Below are 24127 nucleotides of genomic sequence, written 5' to 3' on the forward strand. Positions count from 1 at the left end.
GCACCGTTTGGAACGGTTGTTTAGCTATATCTTCCCCCCGAAGATTTGCTATATTTGTTGGCGTGAACATGTGCCTGACGCGTACCGATTACTCGACCGTGCGACTGTTGTGCTTTGGTGTATAATCATTGATTTATACTTTTTCCGGCGTGCTTTCTTTGGGGCTGCCGGCAGTGCCCGATCGGTTTTACGTAACGCGCATCGTGCGGTGCGAAATCTCGTCGGACCTACGCGCCACCGGGGGCCTAGGTACGGTAGCTGGACGCCCACTGCACGAACGCCCGCAAATCGGTCGTGCACGACGCCGACAGCCACTTACATACGACCGGGGTTTTATGTTCCCGGTAGCTCCGCCTAGGCCACGGCCCATTGCCCGGGCCCATTCCCTGGCAGCGAAGGGTGTAACATCCTGCCCCTTGCGCGTATGCCACCGGCGGGCGCCGCATAACGCTCGTAACCTTACTGTGTGTAACGCATGGGGGCGCACCCGCAAGGCCGTGAAACCCGAACCCGAAGACCCGATGCCGAATCGGCCATAGGTGGAGCCTTCGTGCTCGTCTTCGCGACGAGACTAACGAGGCCGCCACCACTGCGAGGCGCTAATAAAAATGGACGGCTCTGATTCGACGAAAGATGGCGCCTGCGCAGAACGTTATGTGGAGTCTCTGTGGGCCCGTCGTCGAATGGGCGCGCAGGACGATTGATGTGGCCTCGCTGCGATTCCCTGTGCGTTGTTGGGGTGTGTTTGTTGTTGTTGTTGTGGGGTGTACTGCTTCCCATCCATTTCCCTTTATCGCTAGCAGCCCTATTTCGGGTCGGGATCTTGCTATCCCCGACCCGGAAGGAGGAGTCCCAACGCTCCCAAGGTGCTGCGGCGTAGATATGCCTTCCGCCGGTTATTGGATGGGTAGGTTAGGGCATTTTTTCTTCGTGTTTTGACTGAAAAGTGCATCACCCGATCCATCGTCATAATCGTCGTTCGTCATCGTTATCGTCGTTGTCGCCTTCCGGAACCTTCCGGCACCCTCAGGGTTGATCGGCAAACGGGGAGGGGGGAAAAAAACGCAAACCCGGCACAAGTAAGTACATAACCCGCGCGCGACCCCTGCCCGGCCGACAAAGCTACGGCATTCTTGCCACCCCGACTAGATCGCGCCGTTTACCAAGGCGCCTTTTGTGCGGAATGACATTCGCCTTGCACACGGCGCTATGCGTGACGACGAACAAGAAAACACGTACAAATAAACAAACAGGCGTCCAAAAACGAAACCAGGGGGTGGGGTGGGGGAGAGGTGGGAGGCGTGAAAAATCAAACAAACTCCGTACCGATAGCGCGCGATGCCCGCTCCCGTGCGGACGGAACCGTGAGAATGTTGATGTTTTGCCGCCCCCTGCGGCCATCTTGCTTTGCGGAAGGCCACGTTCATGATGAATTCATGCAACCCGGCAAGGAGCCTTTATCGCTTCTTACTAAAACCGGGTTTTGATAACTTTATTTTTAGTAACAACGTTGTTTTCTTTCTGTTTGTAATGTTGCTTTTCATAAACCAATAAAAAGGAGCAATATATTATCATTTCTGTTCCCTTAACTGGCATTTTTCTGATTAGTGACTCTTATATAGTGATATACTAACATTATTTAATGGAGATTGTTCAGCTTTAAGGTCTTTTTTGGTGTAAATATTTAAGATTTTGTACAAAAACAACAAACACCTTATGGCCATTTAAGCTTAACATTACGCCTGTGGTTATGCAAACGAGTAACATTTGGTGTTCAGGAAACTTTACCAAATCGTGAAAAGGCGATCTGATAGTTTTTAGCTTTGCATTGAAGTTTGGTTAACAAGTTTTATGTGAAGTTTTCAAGATTTGATTCGCATAAATTCAAGAAAAATGCACACATATAGCTTTCCATCTGAATATTTCCACCTCCTGAAATAAATAACCAATAAACTTAATAAATTCTCCCACTCCTGAACACGTTGAGGTCATTATGTGACATGTCATCACTAATCAGATTTCGCTGCAAGATTTATAACATTAAATACAAAAATTGTACATATACATAACACAAAAAACAGTCACAAATCTGTCATGACTACATAATCCTGAAGGTATGCAATAGTTTCTTAATCGAAACCAGTCTCTTTCTTTGATCTCCTGCTTGAGGTCTGGAGCAGGTTAATAAGAGATAGAAGAGAGCCTCCTGAAAACGATGCAAATCTTCGTACGTCAGTTGCTGCACAAAGCACGAAGCCGGCTTTCTCAAATGTGTTTTTAACTGTTATAAGGTTTAGAGCATTGCAGTTACAGTAAATATTGGAGAACTGTCAGAACTGTCGAAGAATGTATTTATGTGCCTAAAGAACCTTTTAAGAAGAGTTCTTCAAATCTCTAAAAAACATTGATATAAATATTGATAAAACAATAAAGCTTCATGGATTCTTCCATCTTTCATTAATCATGAATCTTAAAAATAGAGATTCAGAGTAGTGTTCTGAATCCGGTTCATGAATCGGAAATGAATCTTTGAGCTGAATGAATCTGAATCTCTTTTCCATCCTAAAGTAATCTAAGATTAATGACCTCCAAGAAGCTTTTCCATTCTGAGACCTCTGTCCCATTTCGCTTAAGGCCTCTAAAGAAGTTGATCCGCCACTGTTCTGAGGACTTTATGCTAAAGATTCACATGAATGACTCTTCTCAAAAGATTATTTAAGTACAACACTAATTCAGATTATAGAATATTTCTGATACATTAATCTGAATGAGCCGGTCGTTACACGACAGGACCGGTCCAAAATCCCATCCGGACCAATCCTCCATACGCAGGACTGAATATCCGGCTACGGGTAAATACAGTCTTTGACTGTCATATATCGCATATATAGCCATATATCGCAGGTCTCTTAAGGTTGTTGTGCCGATAAGAAAGAAGAAGAAGATTCATTCAACACCAGTAGAAAGCAGTGTTTCAATAGTTTTTTTTTCCTTTTAAACACATCCACACATAAATTGCACTAGTTCACGGGCTTTTCTTCATAAACTAAACCAACATGAAATACATTTTGTAACCAACAGGGACCCGCACGTGCCTATTGAAATTCAACGAAAATAATACAATAATACATCAAGATGTTCAATCCACGAAAAAAAACCTTAGAAACTTTTTTTTCATCAGCCTTTTACTAAACCCCTTTTCATGGTTACTGCTGAAATTGTGCAGACACGCACGGAAAACCACTATCACACCTCAATCTCCTTGAACAAGAACAATAAGGAACATAAAGTTGCAATAAGAAGATTTTTTACAGAATCTACACCATCAGTTATTTGAGGCTTTCATCGACCAACGGTCTTTTTCAAATAAATTTTCATCAATTTTTTTTTCTCACCACAAGAGGGCGCTGTGCTGCCAAGGATGCTTGAGGTTGTTAATCTCACTAAAAGATGGCGCCAGACGTGCGTGCAGATGTTCGTTGCTGTACAGCAACTCTCAAAAAGGTAGCGTAGTAGAATGTTTCCAGTGAAAGAAAATTAACGCCGTCACACGCAACCCGCAAAAACCTTCAATCATTTTAAACAACACACCACTTAACCACTCAACTTAAAGTTGGAACCGAGTATGCCCAAGATAAGCCGTAATAGAACGAACGGGATGTGTTACGCTGATTGTTCACACAGCACAAGCGCCGCAGATATTTCGTACCGTCACACCGTAAGAATTAATTTTAGATAAATTAAATAATTAATTTATAGCTGCTTACGAGCAAACAGCGGATTGCAAATGAACCTGCAACAAAAAAGTTTAATTGCGCTCTATTTCAGTTTTCTGCGACTGTTTTGTGGCGTACTGTGTAAGCAAATGGTCGCATGGCGCTTATGTAGGATGCTATATGTCCAAAAATGTAAACGCGGATGCTTCCGCTGTCTGACATGCTGAATGTACACGGTGAAATGCACACCTGTCAAACGAATTGTTCAAGATTATGGTGTCAGGTACGCACAACAAACGAACAGGGTAAGAAAAAACTATGCAACGATAATGTTCGATTATCGAACAGCCCAGAACCATGGCTAATTGCACGTGATGCAGCACTGACTGCGTCTTCCAGAGGTTGTTTTGCTGCACTGGGGGAAAGCTGAATTCGACCGGCCGTGCGCTCCGGCAGGGGTGTCGCACCGTCACGGAACCAACAAACTAGCCAATACATGACGGTGGCAGCCAAATGCGAGAGTAATTAGCAACAATTAGCATTCTGTCCACGCATTACCAACATGAGAAGACGGGCTGATGCGTAAAAAGACAAAAGCCCGCCAAAAACGTGTCCGCTTCCATCCGTGAACGAACCGTCGTACAAATATGACATTCCCATCGAAATACAGCTTCATCAAGCCCCAGACGCTGTTGCTGTTGCCTGTACCAAAGAAACAACCGATCGTCCGGTACCCGTACTTGGTAGCCGGTGGTGCGACAGTGTTGCTGTTGGTCATCGTCTGGTTAGTTGCTAGTCTCCGTGGCGGTGGCGAAACGGTCGGCGAACGGTTATCCCTCGATTTGGCCGATATACCACAGTTGGTGCTGGACAAGGAGTCGGAACTAGCACGAGCCCGCAACCGAAACTGCTCATACTGGGACTGTTTTAATGTGTACCGGTGCGGTCAGCGCACAACCACGCTGGACGATGACGACGCGGATGGGGAGCGTATATCGATCTACGTTTACCCGCTAAAGGAATACCTCGATGCAGACAGCAAGCGACCGGCGGCGCAACTATCGCGCGAGTTCTACCGCATTGTGCAAACTATCGTAAACAGCCCGTACTATACGGCAAATCCCAACGAAGCGTGCCTCTTTCTGCCGACGCTGGATACGCTCAATCAGAACCGCATCGATACGACCCTGGTTGGGAAGGCGCTCGCGTCGTTACCGCAGTAAGTATAAACTCCGACGGCTTACAGCTGTGTGTGTTGAAGGACTTCTTGAGAGGTTCTATTTATATGCACATTAGGTCCACTCTACACTGTAACAGACGTATATAAAGGTGTTCGCACCTTTGAAGTAGACGAAAAATTTACCTATCTTAAGCAAAAGGTCAGCATCGACAAGGAAACCTTCTTAGCGGTGATCAAGGGGAAGATCAGGAGGTTTTTAAGGCTCCGTATGAGTGGAAGGGCAATGGAGCTTTACGACCTGTGCGGGTCCGGACGATCCATACCGTAAAGTCGCTTAAGGTCAATGGACAGAGCTGTGATCGGTTTGTGATCGAAGATCACGAATCGATTGAAGCGCGGGATAAATCATTTAATACACTGTTTATACACACGACACGTTAAGATCTCGTACAAACGACCAGCCTGCTTGCACAAACGATCGCTACTAACTTTGTTATGATGTTCGTTTTTTTGTGTATTTCGTTACGCATTCAAAGTGTCAAGAAAGCACATTGGATCTAAACATTTTGTCCATTTATCGAGCATAATACTTTGACATGTGGTGCTAATGACTGTGATTAGCCATGAGCCCACCTTCTACACATTTGAAAACATGTAACTGTCTATACAAAACGATCGGAACCTTTGTGATATCGTAGCTGTATTTAGTTGGAATGAAAACTCGTTTACAACTTCACTATCATTTAACAGTTTGTGTAGTGTAGTGACATTACTTGATACGTGTGGAAACTTAATTGTTCTGAAATTTCTTGACAGCTGGGAAAATGGGGAGAACCATCTAATATTCAACTTCATCCCTGGTAACAAACCGGACTACAATACGGTGTTGGACGTAAACACGGATCGTGCCATTATTGTTGGTGCCGGTTTCGATAGCTGGACGTTTCGTACGGATTTCGATGTGTCCGTACCAGTGTACAGTGCGGCACTGGAGGATTACCGCTGGCCGGAACCACCCTCCGATCGCACAGTGTTGCTGGTGACCGCCCAGCTCAATCTATACCCACGGCAGTTTCGCATCCTGCAGGAGCTAACCTACGACTACCCGAACGAAATGTTGCTCCTACAGCGATGTCCAACCGCAACGGCGAAGGTGGACGAAATGCTAGACATTACGCAAGCCGGGGACGAACCGCGCCATCCACCGGCCGGCAGCTTGGAAGACATACGGTGTAACTTCCCGCACGGTAACGAGCACGATTATCCGGCGGTGCTTGGGACCGGTACGTTCTGTCTGGTGGCACGCGGTGTACGGCTCGGGCAACCGATATTGCTCGAAGCGATGGCGGCCGGTTGCATACCGGTAGTGATGGCAGATAACTACGTACTGCCATTTGCCGATCTGCTCGATTGGGAACTGCTGGCGGTACGGTTGCACGAGACAAACCTGCACACGATCGTCCCTGTGTTGCGAGCGATCTCGCCCGAACGCATCGCGGAAATGCAAGCGCAGATACGTTCCGTTTATCAGCGGTACTTCGCTACCCTGGACCGGATCGTGTTGACCGTTTTGGAGCAGCTGAACGATCGCATCTTTCCGCATCGGAGCCGTACCTATCTGCACTGGAACGTTGGACTGGAGACGAGGGTTACGCAGAATCCACTGTTCCTGCCACTGATCGCACCGAAGGCTCAAGGTTTCACCGCCGTCATCCTGACGTACGATCGGCTCGAGAGTTTATACATACTCATACAAAAGCTCGCAACCGTACCGTCGCTGCAGAAGATGTTGGTGGTGTGGAACAACCAGCGGAAGGCCCCACCCCATCCGTCACTATTTCCCAAGATTGGCAAACCATTTAAGATCATACAAACCGCTGCGAATCGGTTATCGAACCGGTTCTACCCGTACGAAGAGATTGAAACCGAGGCAATCCTTACGATCGATGACGATATCGTTATGCTCACGGCGGACGAACTCGATTTCGGGTACGAGGTATGGCGTGAATACCCGGACCGTATCGTTGGCTTTCCGAGCCGCACACACGTCTGGGACAATGCAACTGGCCGATGGCGGTACGAATCCGAATGGACGAATCAAATCTCGATGGTACTCACCGGGGCCGCCTTCCACCATAAATACTGGAGCTATCTCTACACGCACGCGATGCCGGGCAACATTAAGGAGTGGGTCGACGAGCACATGAACTGTGAGGACATTGCGATGAACTTTCTGGTTAGTAACATTACCAACAAACCACCGATCAAGGTGGCACCGCGCAAAAAGTTCAAATGCCCGGAGTGTACCAACAACGAGATGCTGTCCGCGGATCTGAACCACATGACCGAACGGTCCGCCTGTATCAATCGGTTTGCGGAAATTTACGGCACGATGCCGCTGCGGACGGTTGAGTTCCGGGCCGATCCGGTGCTGTTTAAGGATAACTTCCCGGAGAAGCTCAAGCGCTTCAACGACATCGGCAGTTTGTAGGATGTGTACCCGTCGCATCATGCACCTGGAACGCCATATTGATTAGTAGTATTAGGGTTGTTGAAGTAGTAGGGGTTTATGTTTGTGTATAGGTCGTGCTGTTTGTTTCGTTTGACTGTACATGTATGCGTGGCCATATAGCCAAACGCTGGCTAGTGGCCGGTTTTAATCTGGAAGTTATTATGCATATTTATTAGCTTAGATACATAAATAATACATTAGCAGTAAGCAAAGGCATGGAGATTAAGGGGTTAGGGTTTTAGGTTAAGTTTAAAGCATCAAGCATCATCCGACGAAGGTGTGTTCAGTACACCATCTGATAATAAGTCATACGAATGCTCCGTTTAAAGGTACAAAAATGATTCCATAGTGAAGGGTTTCACTCTATTAATTCTTAATGAGATTAATACTTTAAGTTACACAGTCAAAGACTTGCTCCACACAGCATACCCAACAAAGTTATATCCCCCACACGCCTGGCGGATCACTCACCAAAACCTCACCCCAACACCAGCGGCCGTGTCGTCTGGTTGGTGAAGTTTTTGTTTCAACGTTTTACATATCAAAGGGAAACTCTTGCTCCAGTTGCGTGCGTGTACTACAATGACACAGTTGTATTTTTCTTAGCCACTCCTGCTAGTCGCTGTATCGTCTATCGGTACAGTTCTTCTGTATATATACAACCGTGCGCACCGGGGACCGATTGCAGAGATTCCGTATGCGAGATCGGTCGGGATGCAAGAACGCAATCGAAGCATCTGAGGCGTTCATGAAGTTGGATAACTTCGTGCACTTGAATGCCTTTCGCATAGAGCGACCTGCAACAGCTCCCTCGTTGTGCTTGCACGTGTTGCTATTAGTAACAAATCGTTTAAATCGCACCAAAAATAACCGAAAGGTACAGCCGGATAACCGAATGCTCCAGAATTGGAGTAATGTCTTGAGGTACTACACCTCTTCGTAAACATAACAAATGCGGATTAGTGATAAAGAAGCGTTCATCAGGATCAAATTCATAACGAGATTCAATACATTAGCTCGCTCATAAGTACAGATCATATAACGATAGCTTTATGGCGTATGCCCCGTTTACGATCAAATTATTAAAAAAATATACGTACACTCTAGCTCATACGAAAATGTTTGCAATTAGAAACTACACGTTAGAATAATACGTAGTATAATGGTGCATAGTGCAATGAATGTCCTACTAGAAGAAATTAATATATATATACACACACGTATATCTTACCATTTGAAATCATTCTCAATATTTTGCTTGTAATATTATTTTCGTTGGGTTTAACAAATAATACTTTCATGGTTTATAGCGATACTATTACGTTTATTTATTTTTTTTTCTTTACGCAACAAAAGACTTGAGAAACGTTCCGTCCGCAAAAGGATCCAAAACCTTCTGCTTGCTTATTCACTTGTCAGGGGCGCTACAAACGCCCAGACCAGTCTAATTCGCTGTACAATAGTGAGTTCAGCTCATAGAATTCGTCATTATAATGGCACCTCCACTGTTCTTCCACCAATACGGAAGCCAAACATCCCTCTGAGCGTCTTCCTCTCACACTATTCTGCTCTTGCCTAATTAATGCATTGTGAATCGCATTCAACTGTTTTACTTGTAAACATTTTAAATTTTATTTCCTTTCATAATCGGCAGAACGTCATTAGATTAGTATTGCTCGAAACATATTTCTAGGACACAAAACAAAGATTGCTAAAATAACTTTACACCAATTGTTTTTCATAAACCCTTAATTTGAATAAAGAAAGATTGATAATTAAACAATAATAAGCATATGCTACAAATAAGTCCTGCGTGGCACTATGGACACTTTTCAACACATATGCTCTGGATCAGAGAGTTTTGATCCTGCAACACACTTTCATAATTGTTAACAGAATTTAATCCTCCTCATCCTCGTCCTCCTCCTCGCTCGATTCCTGCAACCATTCTACCAACTTCGATAATGTCGTCTTAACCGCTTCATCTTCCATCCCGTCGTACCACTCGATGATGACCTCCTCACCGATCAGATCCTGCTCGTACAGATAGTGCACCAGCTGGGCAATTTTCGTGCGCAGAGTTTCGCTAGCGGGGCACATCTCCTCGAACGCTTTCAGGCAATCCATCATCGCATCCCGATCGCGGATGTAGTTCCGAAAGACGACTCCGAAATAGTCGAGCAGACGGCGCAACGTGCTGACGGTATTGGTCGCGACGCCGTCCTGCTGCAGCATGATCTGCAGTATCGCCTTTACCACGTAGTAGTTTACCTCACACAGTGCCATGTTGTAGGCGTACCGGGAGGAGTTGATTTCCAGTATCAAATATTCGGCGTTGGTACGTTCGGCCAGGCCACGTTTGAGCGATTCGACCACCTCGGACAGGAAGATGTTAGCATCCTCCGGTATCGGTGACGCCGGTCCACTCTCGCACTCATCGTCGGACGGTTCATACACGGAGGGTGGATATCGCTCCGGGAGCGGTGCGATCACGATCGGTTGATTTAGTGCCAGCAGGCCCATCTTTTCGTCCTCCTCGTCCGTATCGCTTTCATCCTCTTCCACCACCGGTATGGTGTATGCCCGGTCGGCTATCTTCTGTACCGGGGTTGCCCACTCATCGTCGGGTGGTTTACTCGCTTGCAGCAACAGTCCACTTACAACCAATCGGTCCGGAATCTCAACGCCTTCCCCGAGTACCGTACCCGGATTTATGGTACACTCCTCACCCACAGTTACGCCCCGCTCCAGTATGCAGTGACTCAGGACGGTACCATTTCCAACAACTACATCCTCCATCAAGAAACTGTTCACGATTCGACAGTTGCGTCCGATTCGACAACCGCGCCCAACAACCGACTGCCGCAGGTATGTGCCCTCACAGATTTCACTATCCTCGCCCACCACCAGATCTCCGTCCAGCTCACAAGACCTGCTGAGACGCACGTTCCGATGGCGGTAGATATTGTTCCGAAAGTGCTTATACTGCTGCCGGAACTCACTGATCGCAGTGTCCGGCACCAGCGGGTACAGCCACCGGTTAATCACATCCAAGCTAACCAAATGGAAGCTCTGCCAGTTGTTGACACGCATTGCGTACTCTTCCCTCGGCAGCTTGGCCACGTAGATACGACTGTTGAGAATTTCCTCATTTATTAGCACACCCCGCACGAAATCGTCCCGCGTAAGGAAGTCAAAGTTGTCCGCAAACAGTGGCAGCGCAGCATGGCTACAGACCGCAATCTGTGGATCGAGCAACCCGTGACACACGGCCACGTCCCGATTGGTGAGAAACAATTCCAGCGGCATCTCGAACGTACGCTCCCGTTCTTGCTGTGCCAAACGCTGGTGGTACAGCAGTCGACGTGTCGTCGGTTCCATCGCTATCACAACCTCATTGCCGGTGCGCATCCTTCGCAGACCTTCCTTGTACACCACAGTCATGACTGCGCCTCGATCCAGCTTCGACACCCGCTTGTGCTCGTCGAGCAGTGCGGCCAGATTCGCGTTCGTTAAACTGTCCACCCCGATCAACAGCACATTGCCACGGATCGTATTCCGGGCGTCCAGATCACGCATTGCCTCGCCGATACTGCGACAGGATTCCGAGCTAATGATCGAAACCTTCATATTGATCGACCAGGTGCATCGATCTGTCTGGCGCTGGTGTATATAGCGCTTCACCTGATCGATATGACTGCTGCAGAACACTATCACCTCCTCGACACCATTCCGATTGAGCGTTTCGAGCGTGTACTCGACCAGTGGCACGTTAGCAATCGGAAGCAATGCCTAAAAAGAAGGGTAATAAGCGATGATTCCCAGTTCTGTAACAAACTTATGCAATTATGTATACCAATGGTTTTGTGCTCGTAAACGGTTCAAAATTGCCATTGTACGAGTCGGCTATCACAATCGCTTGCACAATTTCCTTATTTTCAATCGTCTTTGCCTTGCTCATGTTGGCAATCCACAACACACCGTAATGTTGCTTCGTGGTTAAAGATGCACCGGGTTTTAGGAGGTACACCACAAAACCTGCTCGTGCTGAAAACGTCAGTGGGTGACCACCCAAACAACTGAAAGAGGAATGTTGCTTCAAATTTGCAAACAAGACATTAACAATGTCCTAACAAGGCAAATAATGTTGGTCCAATATTTAATGTTGTTGCAGTCTTTAACTCAGGGATTGCATTTGTAGCAGAAATTTCTTAAGTAAAGCTAATAAACTATACCGAGATAATTAAACAACATAAATAATAAAAAAAATAAAAGTTTGTTAATACAATTTGACGAAACTGTCACATGGGTGCTGAAAGTTTTAATCCGGAAATTTTCGATACCCATCTTTAAGCTCCTTGTATATTTCTTTGATATTTGCATAAACTACTGTATTTTAAGATACTTTGTAATAGAATAACTCATATAATGCATTCAAATAAATATTATAATAGTTTCTCCAAATTTTTCGAACCGTTTTTGGATCCTACAGTCAGCTGAACTCTTCAACGCTGTACTGTAAACCGCATTTGCTCCCAAGCAGCATTGTCCCAGCTTCGGTATATCTGGAAGAAAGCTTGTAAGGTGGTTGAACATTGTTTGTTTCCGTGCGCGACCATCAATCAAACGCTCAAATAGGGCTCACAAAAAACATATTCCTCTCAACAAAAACCACAGAAGGAAAAAAGAAACGATTTGTGTATAGGCTGCCTTGTCCCCGACCGTTTTGCCCCTGGGCTGGGAAATTCTTTCCGATCGTCGCAACGAACGCGAGGTGGTTTGGTAAATCGGGGTTTCAATGGTGCCGTGCAAAACGCATTGAAGCATTGAATTTTCCACTTCACGGATCGATGAAAAACGGTCGAACGATTTAAGTTTCCGGAACGTGTGTGGTGTAGGGGGCTAATAGCGAAACAGTGCAGTGTGAGTACGTAGATGGTGTCACACGGAATAAGGCACGGGAAGACAGCAATTCACAAAACACCCATTCCGTTCGGTAGGCTTACAAGCGACGGAAAGCGAGTGTGCTAGCTTACAGGAAGAACCGAAGGTAGAATTGTTCCTTGAAACCGTTTGCTGAAAGTTAGTAGGTAAAGTTTCACCAAGAGTGTAGCGTTTTATTTTGGTGTTAAAACATTTCCTCGCTTGTATTGTTCAGCGTGCTGTTGCTGCTCCTGGTCGTACAACACGATCAACAACATCCCTAAACCCTCCGCAGCGTATAAACGCATACACACACATAACTGCAATCAATCAACCTGTGCTCCTCGGCATGGCAACGGTCAATCTGAATCCAAACGGATGTCCGGTGGGTGGCACAAACGCGGTCGGGTCTAGCACCTCCATCCACTCGATACAGGGGAAGGACCAGTGGGTCAAGCTGAACGTTGGCGGTACCTGTTTTCTAACCACCAAAACGACACTCTCCCGCGATCCAAACTCGTTCCTATCACGACTCATCCAGGAAGACAGCGATCTCATTTCCGACCGGGTAAGCGTTCCTTAACGCCCTCTCGCCCTCCGATCAGTTTTGCTTACGTACGCTTTACTTCTATTGCAGGACGAAACGGGTGCATATTTGATTGATCGCGATCCACGGTACTTTGCACCGGTGCTGAACTACCTGCGCCACGGTAAGCTCGTACTGGACGATGGCCTTTCGGAGGAGGGCGTCCTGGAGGAGGCTGAATTCTATAACGTGACGCATCTAATCGGCCTGCTGAAGGATAACATTGCGCGACGGGAACAGCGACCGGCAGCGGACAAGAAGCGCGTCTACCGGGTGCTACAGTGTCAGGAGAACGAGCTGACGCAAATGGTGTCGACCATGTCGGATGGGTGGCGGTTCGAGCAGCTAATCAACATCGGCACACAGTACAACTACGGCACGGAGGAGAACGCCGAATTTCTCTGCGTGGTATCGAAGGAGTGCGCCAACACGCTGATCGGTCGCGAGGTAGAATCAAACGATCGGGCCAAGGTGCTGCAGCAGAAGGGTTCGCGTATGTAAGGAAGCAGAATAGAGGGCGAGGGAATGATACTGCCGTGTGCACAGGGACACGCCGTACGCGGAACCGTTTATAGATAGAAATTATTAATCACCCTCCTCACGAATCATGGGAGAGCGCGAAAGAGAGATAGCAGCAGTGTTACGTTAGGCTAACACACATTTGGAGGGGCAATGGTTAACACATGAAGAGTACTATTGAATGTTTAATGTCAGTTTGAAGCTCGGCAAATGATAGTTTATGAGATAGCGAAACCATTTTGCGGTGGTAAAATTTAATGTTTCATACGCTGTATTTGTATAAGATATGGGTTTGAAGTTGGCTTTAAGTATTCTTTATTAGTCACTCGTGATTACGGCCGACGAATGTTGGTATAGAACTGCATTTTGGAACGCATAACGCGTAACGCGAATATCTGCATGCTCCAGAGCATCGCTCGAAGTGGCGATAAGACTTTAGCGAGACATATATGTGTGATACACAGCGAAAGGAAACGCACAACCCCATTAGAGCATTGTGAATTGGAGAATTTCCTAATTCCCTTTCATCTAACTATCTAAGCCTACACACACACACATATATATATACACATACGCTCCCTCTTAGATCGATCCCATCAAGATCCTTCCTTGGATCCGTAACACCCAGCGGGCAACCAAGTTAAGGTGCTGCTGCAGCACCGAACGCAGACAACAAACGTGTGCCACGATTTATGGACACGCGCGTATGTATGTGTGCGGATCGGAAACAAATCGGTTTTTAGCTTTAAGTTTTAGCGTAGTGTGTAACCGTCGTATTTTCCGATCGTGTGGAGTGCTTCAATCAACCGCAACTACCGCGGACACTGCTCACCCGTATCGGTAGCCGTAGCATGAAGGACATTTGTTATATTTTATATCCTACCCTGGCACCGACCCCGGTGGGATGAAGAATTCTAAGAATTCGCATCACGAATGAGATGCGTAGTGGGGGAGTGAATGTGGGGAAAAAGCACAGGGATGCCTACTCCACCATCAAGTAGAGGTTTCCCGTTCGGCACTAGAACAGAGCAACGCTTAGCAAGCTAAAATGCAACAAAAAAGACATAGAGTGTGGTGTTCGTTAAGGTTGAAGTGATGAGCGTATAGCGGCAATGTTCAGTCCGGAGCATACGCCCAGTACATGTACACCTCTAAACTCCTCCTGGATGATACTGTTTAACCAATAGTCATAGTAAAAACACAAGGGATCGCATCGCGACCGGTACAACTGGTCGGGTTTGGTGCAACACAGACTCCTCACACCTGTACCCACCACACAAGCATTAAACAATTCGATATTTGTTACGTCTGCGAGACTGTTTACTAGAAAGACACAACAGAAACAATACGGCCGGCTTCCTTTACTGCTTGAACAAGGTGGGGAAATAAAGACCGCTAATGGTGCGTTAACGGGTGCGTACGGCTTCGTCCTCATGTTTACAACACATGTACAATATGTGAGTTAACCGTTTTTTGTTTGTAAGCTAGTGCTTTTTCGTTATCATGCATCCTATAATGATCTGCCATGTGTAATGGCAGACACGTTGCACTATTTAATAATTTAATAATATATACATATATATACTTGAGTTTGAGTTCGTTTAAGTTCTATAGTGTGGATAGCCTGCCATGCAATCGCTATATTATTCTGGACAGGTTTTTATAACGTACCTTATAAGCAATCGACCCGAGCAAGATGATTCTTTCTTAAACGCCGGAACGAAGGACAATTGTTAATTCTTAAGGTTATGGCTTTTCACATACATTTTTTTTGTGCCGCGGGTTTTGTAAAAGTAAGCAACGCCCAGTAAGTAGAGAAGCCTATGTAGAGTACTCAGTCGCACATGACTATAATGTGGGAACTACGTTCGTATGACCGACAGTAAGGATTGCACCCTCGATACTAGTGCTAAACAGGTGGTGTGGTGAGCTTTGTTTTGTTTTGTATGCGTTAGTCACCACCTTACGTGTACGTGTGTAATGGTCTGTTACACTCGATTAAGTAGACAGCAGTTGACAGATCAGTCTGTTTCAAACATATTTTCTAGAAAAAAAAAACCCATTCAACTCCATTTGTTTTGTTTATTTGAGATACCACTAACAATGGTGAGGATTTAACACCCATTTGCTCTTGACGGTATTGGTATAAAAGTTTGGTGCTGCGTGCATTAGAAAGCACTCTATGAGAGAAGGTCTCCTTTGCTGTTACCTCCAGAACAACAGGTACGTGCACCTGCCCGAGTACTGCAACTGTAGAAAGACTGCAAGATTAGTTCTAGCTGTCAACCAACACAAGGATTCATCGATTTAATTAAAAAGAAACATCATACTCAAAAGACATCCCCAGAGTAATGGCTGCTGGAACAACTTCCTTGCAGAATAACACTTTAAGAAGCAATCGAATATTGATGTTTGACACATGCGGATCGACAACACCCTTTTAGGCACCCCATTCGCCGCCCTACTTATAATAGTTGCTACCAGTAGCGCTACCTTAAGGAAAGTGCTAGACATTTGTTGGCAAATCGAGGTAACAGAATGCCTTTGGAGATGGTGTGAACAGCTGCGCGCAGAAATGGTAGGAACATAAGCAGTAGTTAATTAATATACTGTCGTTAATTAGAATGATTCGAATGAGGCAGCAGTCAAATGATTGCCGCAACTTGGTGGGAAGCGCGGATCAGTTTTTTTTTCTTTATTTGTGAGAAAACTCGAAATGAACGAATCTGATAAACGATGTGCGTATCGGCGTGTGTGATTAACAAAGCAAAAGCGGAAAAGAGATAGATATAAAAGAAAGATGCAACTAAAACAAGAAAGCGGAATATAAAGAACACTTAATAAAATATATATACACCTTATATATAGAGAAAGAGAAAACAAAAGGAGAAAAAAAGAACGAGATAATTGTAACAATGGTGTTTGTACTTGATTTGCAAAAAGAATTAGGAATAGATCACCCAAAAATGGCAGTAAAAACGCTAGAAACATTAGAGAGAACAAGCAAACAAACAAAACTTAACGTAAATCGAACAACAGCAACAAAAAAAAAAACACGGCACAACACATGTTGGAAAAACTTCAGCCCGCGCGTTGAGAGAAATACACAGTTACTGAGCTCCAAGTTTCCCCGAGCGCATACGCATTGAGCACCCATTTTGAAGGGAAAGCAGACAACAACAACAAAACTGTGATTAAAAAAATGTTGTATTAAATGTTTCCCAGAACAAGCGGGTTGGCGTTGTTTCCATTACGGGTACGATTGTTTCGGTCCGAACTGTTGGGAAGATTTTTGCAAAGCTCTTGCTCTTTGGACGTCGATACGCCATGGTAATGTTTAAGGTAAGTTTTTTTAAATTACTTTGTAAATAGTTATTCTGGTGGCCGATAGATGATATGCTCTTATAAGCTCCGCCCCTTAATCAAAGTTCATGATCCAGTTGAGACAGCCAACTACACACTCTACATCTGGTGATATAGAACTAGTAACTCTCATAGTAACCCTTGAACTCAATTTTTGCTGCTTATTTGGCAACTGAGATTCGTTATCACATCACCAAGAACTGTTAGCGGCTTAGTTACTACCTTGGTTACTCCGTTGAGTTTTGTTTGTCTTGATGCCAACAGCCTCGATAAATGAAAAGAAACATATTTTGTAGCAGAATTTGTACTGTGGGATTTATTGGATGTGCTCCATGTTACATTGATTGCTCATAGTACTACCAACCGTTAAACAACGCGTCATCAAACTCCATTGCATGGAGACCAAAACGTACAAGCTAGAATATCCAGTTCCAGAAATCTCCTTCCAGCGTCCAGATTCTCCAGAAATCCGCATTCTCCTTGTATTATATTGCTAACATTTGTCATTTGTTTTCTTTTTGTTTTGTTATAACTCTTACATCATTTTTAATCATATACCTCTTATTGTACAGCTCTTAACCTCTTTCACTCTGTCGTACTTTGTACCTAGTGTCCGGTGCTGCGGACGGCAGGATCGTTTACTTAGAATCACCAAGACGTAGGTCGTACTTTGGTGGCAGGAACTGGTCGACCGGTTCCTCGTACCTTCGCGGACCATCCTCCTTCGGCGGAAGATAGTCAATTTCCGGCTCGGGCGGTGGCAAATACTCGTTGTTCGGCGGAAGATACGCATTATCGGGACGATCGTAATGATAGCCATCGTCCGTTGGTTTTTCGGTGGTGGTGGTAGTGGTGGTGGTCGTTGTTGTGCGAGGCGTTGTTGAGCGGGTGGTGAACTTGAACGGGCTAATCGTTCGCTGCGTTGGCTGTACTTGGGTCAGGCTGTAAAACAAAATTAAAAGAATGTGAGTGATTGGTCAGTACCTCAAACATGCAACGTAGCAGAGGAGTACTTACTCAGGAATTTCCAGATCCAGCTCGGTGATGGGATGGTAACCAAATTCGTCGGCAGTGTACCGCACTCGGTATCGTTTGCCATTAGCACCGGTGTATGTGTACGAACCCATCACAACGAACGTTTTCGAGTCATTTTTTAGCTTTCCTATCTGCTCAATCTCGATACCGTTCTCCGTCTCTACGCTGTAAATAAGTAGAAATGAGAGAGAAAAAAAATTGAACAAACAGCAATGTCTCAACTTTAAGAAGTTACGTCTGTAGTGATTCCGTCTTCTATTAGACCAAAAAAACTCTCCAAATGTAAGGTTAACTTTAGGGTTAGAAATTACCATTGAAGACACTCAATCCACAGTGTCTTCTCGCCTCGAATTCTTCAAATTTACATGAAATGTCATCTTCACCAAGTGAGTCCCGGCTTCAAATACGATTTACACTAGAGAACTAAATGGAAGTATACAACGGCGTGCAATTAAACGATACTTACGCATACTTAAACTTTCCCTTGCCCTGATTGCGCACCTCCGCCATCACGATCGATGCCTTCATAACGTTACCGGTGAAGTTGGTTGGATCCTTCTTATCCTCCACCGGAAACGTAAACTCATCCTCGGAGAAGAGATCATCGTTGCGGCTCTTGGCCGGTATCTTGATGCGCGCCGCATGGAGCGTTGCCAGTGCAATGCACAGCATACCGATCCCTCCTAGAAGCTGCGTCGGGCGAAAGAGAAGAGTAGTGTAGCTAATTAGCAATGACACATAGACACTAGCACCTGTGGCGCACAATCTCCAGCTGTCAATTCTCCAATTCTCAATGTTATCAATCAACCCAGCATGCGGTAACGAAAACATCCAATACAAGATGTTCTCAGGCTACCGGAACAGCTTCATTAACCGTCCTATTATGTCTACAGCAAAACAAAGCCGACAACAGACAACCACTCCTCGTGAGATAAATCACATTTGGGTGACACCTGCTTCAAAGCGTAGTACACCAATAAAAAGTAGGAACCGAACACCCGTGAGATGGATCAAACATAAATTAATAATATCATCCAATGATAGCCGATTTGCAGGCAGATTAAGCTCCCATCCTCTAAAAGCGACCCCAAGCTGAGGGAAAACAAAAAAAAACAAATCACATCTCAATCTGTCACCGCCGTGTGGTGCCGTCTAAATGGCGTCGCGGCGAGCAGTGATTGCGATTACTTCCTCATTATGCTAATCGCCCTCAAAACGCAGATGGATCGTCTTTTAATTAGGAAGAAAACAATATCTCCCCCCTTCCCATAAAAAGCGATCGAAAGCGATTTTATGGGTATTATAATTTTTCATTAGCTCAATCATCGCCGGGGCTTGTTTGCGCCCCGGACAGGTGAGACTCTGACCGTCCCACCTGCAGTGGTTGGAAGCCAATGATGCAAATGGGAAAATGAATTAATAACAGCTCCATTCGCCAGGCGGCAGTAGATAAGCCGTCTACTAATCGTTGAAATAAACCCATCAAGGACAAATTAGTCGGATTGGGACTTTGGGAATGAGAGAGAGCAGTCCGGGTACGGCCGGACACTCTGAAGACTCTCCAAAATGCTCTGGACCACTGTTTGCTTCACACCAAGCCAAACCAGTCTGAATCAAAAGAATGAAATTCTAGAGAGGGAAAAAAAACACATCAAAATTCTGGAAAATGTTTGCCCACATTAATTCTCTACGTGATGTTCCACACCTGCCTTGCGGTAGACCATTTCAAGAACCACTTACGTGTGTGGGACTGTGGGATTTTTTTTTTTACTTTTCGTGTGTTCTTTGGAGTTCACAGACCCGAAGCACGTGGTTCAGGGTAGCTTGAATTAAATTGTGTGGTTTGAAATTCGGAGCAGTACATTGATGGAGATGTATCCATCCACAACTGAAGATTTGCTCGCAAAGTGTTGTGTGCAGTTGTACTTTGAAGGATAGTAACTCTCCACTCCAAGTGGAGTAACTCTCCACATCTGGAATATTGCTCTGGATGTTTTGAAGCAGTAAACGGAGGTGGACCTCTTTTAAGAAAAGCAACAACAAAACCCAGACCAACACATAAGATCAGGCTTAACCTCTTCACACTTATCCCTCCGAATTCTAAAAGATTTGATGTACTGGACGGAAGTTGTTTGATTGACTGTTGAGTTTGAATCTGTTGGAGGATGTCTTAGAATGTTCTGATGTTGCTAGAACTTAAGCTCCAGTAGCTTTTAACCATTGCGTCCTGTCCAGGATGACCTGCAAGGACCACTCTCACTTACATATTTCATTGTTGCTCAAGTACTCAAGTACGTCTTCTAACTGCTCGCCGATAGTGTCCTTACCACGCTGAAGGCGTGCGGAGTGGGGGTGGGAATTTTGTCCACCTTATATACACAGGCACATGCACCACTTCACACTAGCACACACACATAAGCGAGCGCACACACACAGCAACAACACCCGACACTCGACTGATGTGAGCAGGATATGGAAGGATCCGCAACCGTCTAGCTCACCACCGCAAAACGCCGGGCAGGGCCGTATGCGATGTGTAAAGGATCAGTTTCGGTGACAAACTAAACCAGACCGAACGGACGGATAAGCGCTTTATACCGGAATCAACAAAACATGACGTGCCCCAAAACTATAGCGAACCAAACCCAAAACCCGAAACAAGAGGGTACAACCACCACAAAAAATAAATAAAGCACACCGCAGTGTCAACCGTTGCCACGCCGCGACTCGTTTTCGCTTTTCTCTGCTCATTCTCTCACTCTTTCGCTCGCACTTTTTATCGTTCATCGCCGTGCGGATTGTCTTGCACGAGCCGCTGGTCCGAGCACCGGTACACACTTGTTCTGGAGCACCGGTGGCTGATCTAGCCTGAAAAACCTGTCGGGGAAGAGGATGCGGCGTACGATCGAGTTTGATATTCGGATCGAAGCGTTTTCGCGCTGCCTTGTGTGCCCGGTCAAGCCCAAACGCTTCTCAAAGCTATCGGGCGCACGCATCAACCGCGTACGTCTTCAGAACCGGGCAGAGAGCAGAAGGTTCCGCCGGTGATAGTTTTTGTAGATGTCAAATGTCATGACGGTTTATGTTTTTTTTGTTGTTGATTTTCTGTGGAGATAGACTGGCAGAGCGCTATTATAATTAGCAATAAAATTTTATCTTTCAATATTGCGCTTGTCTATGATTTGTTTGCTATTTAAATGTCTCTACGACTGGAATCGCATCGTGTTTTTACTATTTTTTATATAAATGAAGGAAGTAACATGATCCTTCTAGCTCTTTTTTGTACTAATTATCAATTCTATACTCTTTCTATATGCAGAACTCATAGCTAATCCGTTGTTTTCATCTGCCAAATATTCCGAAAGATGAAAACATTGGTCCAGACCCTGGCTTTGACCTGTAAAGCTAACTGCTAAAACATCTTGGATAGTTTGACAGCTGTGATTAGTGTCTTTTTGGTTGATTAACCTGATAAACAGAGAGCTCTCAGGAAGGAATCCTTCCTAGAAGGTGCTCACGCACCTCCAATAGAGAGCCTTATGCAATGGTAGTAACGATCCAGAGGTGTTTGGTCAGCACGCGAACTTCAAACCTCAAGATCGCTTTACGTCAGAGGAGGAGAACCAATGAGAACCCTCTAATTTGGTAGGTTTTTTGGAGCGGTTCTACCACGCACTGTTGATAAGCGAGTATGTCACGCTAGCGATTGACATATGTATGCGCTACCTACAAGACCTCTTGCTGTTGAGGTACTAACCGTGCCGCCCACACACAACAATCTCCTACGCATTGTGTTTCATCTTGAGCTCTGATTATGTCGCTCGATAAAACACCTGTTCGATCTGCTTCTCCGAAGCGGTCATTGATGCTATGAGGTCCGCTCCCACGGATGACGCTTACACGTCATATTTCGAGCTTTGCTAGTTTGCCTATTTACTGTTCCGCAAGTGTGTTTGCACAATTACTTAAAGTTCACAATTCAAATGCCACCTCATTTCGCACTGCGCGTTCTACCGAGGGACTCTCGTGCTCTTTTCCCCAGCGCTGGAATCACTGGTTGGGAAGAAAGGCAAGAGTGAACGCAACTGAATAGATGGCAAGTAATTTGGGCAGTTTGTAAATGCGGTACAAAATAAGCGATACACCCACACACGCGCACAGTGCTCGAAACCGGTTCGGCCGATCTTGCCCGATACCCGAACCAGAACACCTGACAAACGCAGCACACCGCTTGGTTCTATCGGGCTGCTTTACCTCCTGCCGTTGACTCACTGTTTCTACCTACGGGGAAAAGGTTCTTTGACTTTCATGCTTTCTCTTTCGCGCTTATCGTAACGCATTTTCTCCACTGCGTTGGAGAGTACGATATCTTCCATCTGCTGTACAATTCCAGCCATGGGAATGGGGTTTCTTGCTGTGCTGCTAAAACTCTTTTCGATCCCCTCTGTCAGAGCAATTCTATGGGATTCCCGAGGCGTGATGCGGATAGCATCAGATTTGTATGCATATCATGGAAGGTTTTATCTTATGCACACACACAGACACATCCATTGTAACTTACCTTGGACATAAAAATCCCCGGTTCTGCTCCTTAATTAGCAACAGCGCTTAGTTTGGAACAAATTTATTGCAACCACCAAAACCCTGGAGGCGTTGCATAACTTTCGGGTGAGATCTTCATATATTCCTGCTGGGTCTCTTGATTCCTTCTTTCTTGTGAAGAGGAGTGGAATTGCGGCAGAATCACCAACCAATATGGATGTTTTGCGACACGCTTGAAGCAGTTCTACATACGACACTTTAATTAATGGCGACCATGCAGGGCGGCAACTCGTCCGTTCCGGAACTTATCGTACACTTCTCGGACCATTGCGTACTGCTCGGATCGGGGATGACGACTCCATCTGCTCAATCGCACCGAAATGCCCGGCTAACGGGTGGGACATATTAAAACACCCAACACGCTATTCAACCCATAGACTAATGGCGTTTGATGGTCATTCGGAATCAACATCCATATGCACTATAAGACAAAATTAGCCAAACACGAACCATCGACCCAAACTTCAGCGGCATCACCGGCCGCTTAATGAGGCGACGGGTTTTCTCATCCGCACAAACGGTGATTTTGCACTCCGGCCCCGGTACCGGGCGCGTCTTGTTGTATGGGGCTAAGTGATCGAGCAGATCTACCGCCCCGAAGGATCAAATTTCTAAATGAGCACCAATCCAATAAAAGCAGATTAGCATACCGGCAGCCAAACAAAGCCAAAGGTAAACAAAAGTGAGAGAGAAACAACCGGCGCACAAAACACAAAGAACCGACGACCAGGCGATAACAACTATCGGCAGGTGAAGTGTATGGCATACAAATTTAATATGCTTAAATATTCATTAATCTTGATCTGCGTGCGAATGAGTTACTTCTTCGCTTTCGGATGCTGTGGAGGTATGCTGTTGAAATGGTACCTACAGACCCGTCTAGAACCTTAATCTCTAGAGGCACCTCGTTTGATTGCACTATTCTAGAGGGCTTTGGAAGTGGTGTACGCGAACTGGTCAAAGTCTAAGTCGCTGACGTATGGCATGTGTTTTTTTGTGATCTTGAGCACACGTTGGATCCGGGATGTAGTGCCGCTTCTTCAGCGCGCGTCTCCAGACAACTCCGCGAGGGATATAGCTCGAGTCTCCAGAATTGTGGAGACTGTATTATAGAATCTGTCAAACAGAGATTTTACAGAGATCCACCGACAGGCTGCTCGAAATCCAATTCTCAAACCACCTACCACCTTACGTACACAATGCGTCAAACTGATGATGTTCTGTCCTTCACCCGCGTAACATTACAAGGCTTCAATATATTCAAGTGCACATCTTTCAGCATGTCAACATATATGCTGCACCTCCAAATCACCAAATCATGCCAATCATGCTTCCTTTCTAATGCACCCCATCACCGACCCACCTGACCTGATCATCGGTGCCATCGTTCCCACCGCACCAGATCATCGAAAACACGTGTGATCGACACGGCGTGATCAATGTCAAACACGCATCGAACGTAATAGGCCCCGAAACAGGAACCTGATAAGGGCTCCTAAGGTTGGCCGGCTCGCATCGCCACAGCTGAATGTCATCCCGCGCATTCGTTCCGGCCATGATCCGGTGTTGGTTCGGATTGTTGCACAAGCGCCTAGGATTAGCAGTTCGCGGTCGGCCAGTTCCCTGGTGCGCATCTTCTCACGGTCGTCCAGGTCAGTGCCAACCAGGCCAGGTGGTTTCGTCGACAGTTC

General features: G+C 45.7%; 4 protein-coding genes across 4 annotated transcripts; 2 read left to right on the forward strand and 2 right to left on the reverse strand.

The window, feature by feature from the left end:
- Positions 1-4363: 4363 nt before the first annotated feature.
- On the forward strand, positions 4364-7387 carry LOC128709589 (exostosin-2). The gene is made up of 2 exons (XM_053804598.1): positions 4364-4935; positions 5713-7387. Exons 1-2 carry the CDS (start codon positions 4364-4366, stop codon positions 7385-7387), a joined length of 2247 nt encoding a protein of 748 aa, XP_053660573.1.
- Positions 7388-9307: 1920 nt separating this feature from the next.
- On the reverse strand, positions 9308-11369 carry LOC128709364 (translation initiation factor eIF-2B subunit epsilon-like). Its single transcript, XM_053804366.1, has 2 exons — positions 11265-11369; positions 9308-11200 (listed from the first exon to the last, which is right to left on the reverse strand). The coding sequence occupies exons 1-2, from the start codon at positions 11367-11369 to the stop codon at positions 9308-9310; spliced, it is 1998 nt and encodes a 665-aa protein (XP_053660341.1).
- A 1311-nt stretch (positions 11370-12680) lies between these two features.
- On the forward strand, positions 12681-13418 carry LOC128709064 (BTB/POZ domain-containing protein KCTD5). The gene is made up of 2 exons (XM_053804053.1): positions 12681-12899; positions 12969-13418. Exons 1-2 carry the CDS (start codon positions 12681-12683, stop codon positions 13416-13418), a joined length of 669 nt encoding a protein of 222 aa, XP_053660028.1.
- Positions 13419-17437: 4019 nt separating this feature from the next.
- Positions 17438-20107, reverse strand: LOC128712808 (uncharacterized). Its single transcript, XM_053807714.1, has 4 exons — positions 20099-20107; positions 18301-18524; positions 17817-17999; positions 17438-17741 (listed from the first exon to the last, which is right to left on the reverse strand). The coding sequence occupies exons 1-4, from the start codon at positions 20105-20107 to the stop codon at positions 17438-17440; spliced, it is 720 nt and encodes a 239-aa protein (XP_053663689.1).
- Between the last annotated feature and the right edge of the window lie 4020 nt (positions 20108-24127).

This window comes from Anopheles marshallii, chromosome X, assembly GCF_943734725.1.
Source record: "Anopheles marshallii chromosome X, idAnoMarsDA_429_01, whole genome shotgun sequence".
NCBI classification, from domain to species: domain Eukaryota; kingdom Metazoa; phylum Arthropoda; class Insecta; order Diptera; family Culicidae; genus Anopheles; species Anopheles marshallii.

What these genes read in the sequence shown, in the direction of transcription:
- LOC128709589 (XM_053804598.1), top strand. Translation starts at nt 4,364, where the DNA reads ATGACATTCCCATCGAAATACAGCTTCATCAAGCCCCAGACGCTGTTG. An exon ending in GCGCTCGCGTCGTTACCGCA is followed by an intron (nt 4,936 to 5,712) that starts GTAAGTATAAAC and finishes ATTTCTTGACAG; the next exon opens with CTGGGAAAATGGGGAGAACC.
- LOC128709364 (XM_053804366.1), bottom strand. Translation starts at nt 11,369, where the DNA reads ATGAGCAAGGCAAAGACGATTGAAAATAAGGAAATTGTGCAAGCGATT. An exon ending in TTACGAGCACAAAACCATTG is followed by an intron (nt 11,201 to 11,264) that starts GTATACATAATT and finishes CCTTCTTTTTAG; the next exon opens with GCATTGCTTCCGATTGCTAA.
- LOC128709064 (XM_053804053.1), top strand. Translation starts at nt 12,681, where the DNA reads ATGGCAACGGTCAATCTGAATCCAAACGGATGTCCGGTGGGTGGCACA. An exon ending in GCGATCTCATTTCCGACCGG is followed by an intron (nt 12,900 to 12,968) that starts GTAAGCGTTCCT and finishes CTTCTATTGCAG; the next exon opens with GACGAAACGGGTGCATATTT.
- LOC128712808 (XM_053807714.1), bottom strand. An exon ending in AAGGGAAAGTTTAAGTATGC is followed by an intron (nt 18,000 to 18,300) that starts GTAAGTATCGTT and finishes ACTTATTTACAG; the next exon opens with CGTAGAGACGGAGAACGGTA. An exon ending in CTGGATCTGGAAATTCCTGA is followed by an intron (nt 17,742 to 17,816) that starts GTAAGTACTCCT and finishes TTTGTTTTACAG; the next exon opens with CCTGACCCAAGTACAGCCAA.